Source organism: Varroa jacobsoni, unplaced genomic scaffold (genome assembly GCF_002532875.2).
Source record: "Varroa jacobsoni isolate VJ856 unplaced genomic scaffold, vjacob_1.0 scaffold_1120, whole genome shotgun sequence".
NCBI lineage: Eukaryota > Metazoa > Arthropoda > Arachnida > Mesostigmata > Varroidae > Varroa > Varroa jacobsoni.
The window spans coordinates 121,002-127,544 of record NW_019214022.1 but is presented as its reverse complement, the minus strand read 5'-3'; the positions used below and the strand labels follow the sequence as shown (position 1 = coordinate 127,544).

General features: G+C 39.7%; 1 protein-coding gene across 1 annotated transcript; it reads right to left on the bottom strand.

Annotated features, from left to right (window-relative positions):
- Positions 1-117: 117 nt before the first annotated feature.
- Positions 118-4,574, bottom strand: LOC111266828 (uncharacterized). Its single transcript, XM_022844636.2, has 6 exons — positions 4,213-4,574; positions 3,169-3,324; positions 2,361-2,571; positions 1,684-2,084; positions 1,128-1,265; positions 118-533 (listed from the first exon to the last, which is right to left on the bottom strand). Exons 1-6 carry the CDS (start codon positions 4,327-4,329, stop codon positions 174-176), a joined length of 1,383 nt encoding a protein of 460 aa, XP_022700371.1. The 5' UTR covers positions 4,330-4,574; the 3' UTR covers positions 118-173.
- Positions 4,575-6,543: the final 1,969 nt, after the last annotated feature.

Here is a 6,543-nt window from a genome sequence, read left to right as displayed (position 1 = left end):
TAAAATATCGCTGCACTTATATGGTGCCAAGAGTTAAAAAAAATTAAGAAAACATTGACTCAGATTTTTTGCTCATTTTTGTCCCAAGTTTTTTGTTTTTTTTTTCTCTATTCGATGTTTTTAGTTTAACTTTTAATAAAGTGCCGCCAAAGCATGTCGACAGAGATAACGCACTACGTTTGAATTGGCAAAAAGGGTGATGGCGGGTGTTGATAGGGGTCTCTCTCTTCATTTTCGTATGACTTCGGCAACGACATTTTGATTCTGAAGATGCCGTCATTGTCCACGACGATACCATAACCTGCTAGGAGAAACTCCCCCTTGCGAACTTTGACCGGCGTTGACGAGTTCATATAGCCAGCGATTGTTCGGTTGTTGTACACAACCACGATTCGACTCAGGAACATCAGCTGGAATGGCTCGACCAGATCAATCGGCACCTTTATCGACGTGAGGGGCACGCAGGTACTTGGTGTGAGCTTATAAACAATGTCACCATAGAGGGCTATCACTCGCTTCACCTCGTCATTATTCTGCAAGTGAAAGACATTCATTCAAACACTGAACCACGATCAAGACTTTGGATAAAACGATAAAGCTAGCATTTAATTCCAGTGACAATGCTTTCAATGCAGTAGTTCTTCGTATACTGAAACAATTCATAAACTCGTTAGCATAATGTGCCCTATAATTCTTTGCAGATATCCCAAACAAGGTCACAAAGGAAACGAACAGTAATGGAACGAATAGCGCGACAAAATAGCCAAAATTTGAAAGTTTGAAGATGATGCTTATAGGTCGAGGGAAACCCGGCCTGAGTACGTAACAAATCTGTAATACAGATCAGTAGAAACCCAGGTTGACACCAGTAAAATAAAAATGCTTTTGCAAACTAAGAATACCTTCCTTCTATAATCTATTGGCTTTTGGCAGAACGTTAAAGATCCGTAGAGCATTAAAACTTTAACCTTAAATTAATGCTAACCAATTTCTTTTTATGGTAATGCTCATTAAACACACACATTTTGTGCGCAGTATTTCTGCCTTTGAAAAGTGTATTTGTACGTATAGCTTGATAATAACGCAATGATATGTTGTTATTACAGTGAAGCTGTGATGATCCTTACCGTCTTTCTATCATATAGCCTTTTCTGATCCTTACTATGGCAATGGCCTCTCAAGACGACTTTCGTTCTGTTTGGTTTAAAAGCATTGAGATCGTTAATAGACTCGAAGTACGTCATGTCTGGACTCCAGTGTATTCCCTGCAATATAAACGGGTACATGATGGGTGAGTGAGTTGAAGGCCAATTTTGTCGATATGTATTTATTATTACCGACAAATTGTCGATATTATTAAATGTGACGATAGACAATGCAGTGACACGGTAAAGTACAAAAGCTTTTTGTCAATTTTATGTGGACCGTTGTAAAAACTGCTGTAGCTTACAGCATAATTCAGACAGAAATTAAGAATTCTGATCCGACAGATGATTCACAAAAATCGACAAAAATGTGTATGCTTTTTTTTATATATATCCTAAATATAAGTTGTATTTTGAAAATATCTACAGCAATTATCTGCCTCGCTGCGACAAATAACACTCAAGCTAACATTATTATACAAAAAAAACGAGTAACAAATAAAATGGAAAAAACGCCCATTTGCTACCTAATACGAACCTGTAGCGGAGGCATTTCAGTGGAGTCCGAAAAAGTTGAACCGATGGCTGAATCTTCATCATGAGGCCTCATTCGGTCAGACCAATCGCGGGTTTCGTTTGTACGTCCGTCGTTCTGATCCCTACCTAGATGCGATGTGTGACGATGAGCTATACAGCCATGATAACGTTCGTATTTGTCTATATATAAACGATTCGACCCCGCATGGCTAGGTAGCAGAGGTTTCAGTTGTTTGTATTCGAGGAAAAGCACTCCGTGCCGGCGAAACAAGATGACAAGTTCGTCCTTGAGTGCCTGTAACTCCATTTCGGGCAGTCCGCGTAAAACGGTGATTTGCTGACGGATATTCACGTTGCACATTTGTACGTCCCATTTTTTTTCGTCGGTCTGAGCATCGGCGTCTATTGAAGGTGAAATACCGGGTAGTTCTGGTTGGTGAATTACTTTAACTCGCATCGACGATTGCTAACTTAGTTCATTTGAGCAGCGCCACCGAGCACGCATCGCTCCCTAAAGAAAGCTAGTCGTATGTTCAAACGTTGCGTCAACGCGGGGTTGCAAACTAGAATGTGTTATTACGTATTGTTTATATTGACGAGCCTGCTGCATTGGGATGCCCAAGATGGAATATGTAGGCACGATATAAACATGGTGTTACTAAATTTAAGTTACCTTACCGTCACACTGCTCGCTCGGGAATGGCCAAAAAAGAGCATTTAAAGTGCGGCTGTAGACCATGAGATGGGATCTTTCTAAATCGAAAGCTGCACCACGTATTTGCCCTTTCGATTGCCAACGAAACTCTTGATCAATCAAGGCAATTTGCATGGTATTGTCCGTAAGAAGAAATCCGACCCGAACCCGGTGTTCGAATGATAGATTTAGTATCTAATAAGAAACATACATAAAACACATAGTTATGTATAGTAGTGGCTTCTTAAGAAGCCCTTTTAAAAAACAATACACACTTCACACGCAATATTCTTATCCAAATGCTACACATTCAACCGAAACATTGGATTTTAAGGAGATTCTGCATCTGAATTAAATGAGTGCATCATGACATCAGCATAACGGAGTGTAACACCTGCCGAGAACGTTTCAACTTTAGAATTCTGTTAGGACAAATTATTTGTTGGGAGATTTTATTTTAGGCAAGAACCATTTTCGTATACAAGTGCAATTTTTCATTCCTACATTAAAAACCAAAAGTTAGCTATAAGAGAGCGGAAGCTTCGATACCGGAGAAACGGTGGAACTCGAAAGAAATAAAGGAAAAAAAACTATTTTGTAGAAAAAAGCCACTAGCGAGCGGTTCGCTAATTATGCGACTATATTATTGGAAAATAGACAATAAAATAGATTTATGAGTAGCTTTCGTAGCTGCTTACGAGGTGTTAAGCAGTAAAATGAAAATTAATGAATCACCTAGTCAGCTACAACAAACCATGGTGATTTCAGAATAGAGTTGAATGGAATCCTTACCGCTACAACTTTGCTTCGAAAATGATAAACCCATCCGTTCTTTCCAATGTTGGGCTTTTTATTCATGCTCAACTCCATATAGTAGACAGCTCCGGGGTTATCCTTTGTTGTGTACAAGATGATTTCAGGCTTGATCAATGTTACGAGCTGTATCGCCTGTTATTCGAAACGGCGGAAGACAACGCAATACTTTTAATCGACAGTGAGAAAACTGGCGTATTTTACTCAACATCATTACAGGACACCCCATCAAATTCTCAATGCCTGTGCTAATATAAAACCAGGGTTTCATTCGGCGGGGGGCGGACGGGTACGAGAAGGTCGCGTAGTTAGTAATCTAATCTAGGTGCAAAAATGTTCACTTACAAAATCTCCTGACAATCTGAAAGTATTCTCTTATTCACTTACTCTTATTTTCATTAAATGTCATTATCCTATTATACTCTGATGAATGTAAAATCAAGGTTTTCAAACTGGCAAATGGCGTTCGTTATATAACGTACATATGATCGTTTTGACCACTCGATTATTAGTAGTGTGACGTCTCTGAAAATGTGGATTGGGCCAATAACTGGAGCAACTGGTTTGGTCAAATCAACCAAAAAACTCTCGATGCATACGGACAACAAACACGGTGTACCATGGTATTCCTAAGTTCTACCTAGACGTTCTGGACGTCCTTTCGTTAGAATCAAATTAATAAAATTGATCAATTATTCACAACTGTAGTCAATCTTAATTGAATAAAATTCAAGAAATCATTAATTAAAATTATTTTCGCTTCACTTGTAGAATATTTCACTAACATACTTTCATAATTGTTTACCAATAAAATGGAAAATAAAATGTCATCCTTTCTACAGACTTTGCATAGTTGAACCAATTTAGAGAAGAGTAGAACCAAAAATAGTCAACTGCCGCCAAATTATGGGCATAACAGACATTGGCTACCGAGGCAATGCTGAAAGATCACCAGCATGAGCTACACTAAAGATATATGGATATACAGAATAGTTCGAGGTTGTTGTTTTTGTTCAGACGCACCTTTCTTCGCACATTCTCCTCGAACATGGCTTTTTCGTGACAACGCCGATGGCGCAGAAGAGGATGCAACGGGATTGGGTCGAAAAAATCTGGATTTTCTTGTGCCAGCGTATCCATTTCAACGAGAAACTACGAATTAGCTCCACTCGAAACGGACCAGCCGGAACTGTCGAACTCCACAAAAACGTCGGACGGACAAAATCGCAGTAATCTTTCTCGACCCAAGAATACTGCTATCTCGTTAGAGTACAGTGTCGCTAGTGTCTGCGTGGGTACCCTGCGATAGTCTGACTAGTATAAGATTTAATGTTTTCGACTAGGCAAGGTCTTATCAACTGAGGAACTCTGTTGGTCATCGCCGACTGGCCTGTGGGATGAGAGCTGATGACAGTGGCGCCTTCATTGCAGACGTCTATCGACGCCGCCACCGTTGATCGCAGGAGGTATTAGGCTAACAGCTACTTCACCTGTCGGTATTGACGATCCTCGAAGAAATATGACATTACCTCCAATGCAACTTCTCTCCCTCACTTAGTCCATCGACACGGTCACCGTCCAATAGCCGGTTACGATTCGATTGATTCACGAACTGCGAGTCAACGTATGTTTCATGCCCCCAACTTGTATTAATGTGACAGCAATGGTGTGTGCGTTTCGATCGCCGAACGGCGGCATGCTGTCCGAGATCGTCAGTGGTAGAGCGTGTGATTCTAACATATGTGCTGCATATGACGGCGATCAAGAAAGCGACGTAAATTGATTCAGTAAATCTTAAAATAGTATATTTATTATTAATAGGCCAATCCAGCTCGTGAGCGTCGGCTTCCGTAAGCACTGTACTAATAGATAATTTTTTTTAAACATAGCCATATCGAAAAGAGCTTTATGATAACAATAAAACGCTTATTGTAGAAATTTTCGATGATAAATGTGAATCATGACATAATATCACTGTAGTAGACGTTCAGGTGCTCAATGGGGACCGGTCAGAGAAAACGCATAGCTCGAATCGCGTTATGTAAAACACAACTCGACACGCAGAACATTGTGATGTGGAACGTCAAAAAACTGTCCAGTGCACAAAGTGTGATTGTAGGCCTTTCATGGTCACAGGCCTTTCCGATTCATTGCGGAAGACTTTCATATTTGGCATTGCAGAAAACAACTGTTATGAGGTAACAGGTATAACCGGTAAGTGAACAATATTAAAGAAGAACCGTGTACAATTTTACCGGTACGCGGATTCTCTTGAGAAGCTTTACAGTTTTGTGAAAAATAAAACTCGCGTCAGGTAATAGACCATTAGCTGTAGCGCAGTCCAGAGAATCGGGTCACTTCCAACTTTGAAAGACGCTGCACCTGACAGGCTGCCCAGATAAAAATTAGGAGGAAGAAGCAGGGGATTATGGCTGTTATATACGCCAAACCTTTTAACGAAACTTCGTGAGACTCTTAATTATTTTAGAGAATATATCCGTTAAGTATATGCGTTGCAATCTGTGTCAAGTCTGGAATATCTCACCTAAAATGAATACTTCATCAAGTACCAACTTGGCGATTAAGCTATTACAAACTTTAACAAGACAATGTGTAAGAATATGTAAACTACAATTGAAGCAAATTTAGAAATATCTGATATTAAGATGCCCAAAATTCGCCTAGCATTTTTTCTCTAGAATGCATTTTTAGATAGCAACGGCCCTTGCTACTGCAATTGTAAAAAAAAAACAGTTAGGAACTTATTTTCTATCTTAATACAAAATTTAACATCGCTTCACTTAATTAGAATTTCAGTTGTACAAAGTTACGGATCGGCATACGCCTGCTCCTAGGGATCTGTTAGCGCTACTAAACACTGAAAAAAAAGTTCCGGAAAGATTAAACTAGAGCAACGTGGCTACTCCACCGATCCTTAATGTATTATACAACCATGAAGCGGTCCTGAAATATAAAGATATATCTCCGTGATTAACGGCACGAATGGGCGGCGACACAGATTGTCGAAGCACTTATAATATATATATCGAAAATGTTAGACCAATACGGCTAGTCCATGCCAGCAAAATTCACATATAACCTTCATCCATCACACACAAAAATGTGCGACACCCGATGCTTTGAATTACTTGTATACATGTGTACATGAATCCATAAAGGATGTTTATATTACTTTCAATTCCAATACACCCTGTTTGTTCACTTATAGTGGTATGGCAACTTCATGATTTTCGCTATTCTTACTTAACTTGCGTTATTTCGTAATAGGCGCGGCTTGGAGTTCGCGGCTGCAAACGATAAACCCTCTCTTACAAGCAAAGATGGCGCAGTCCA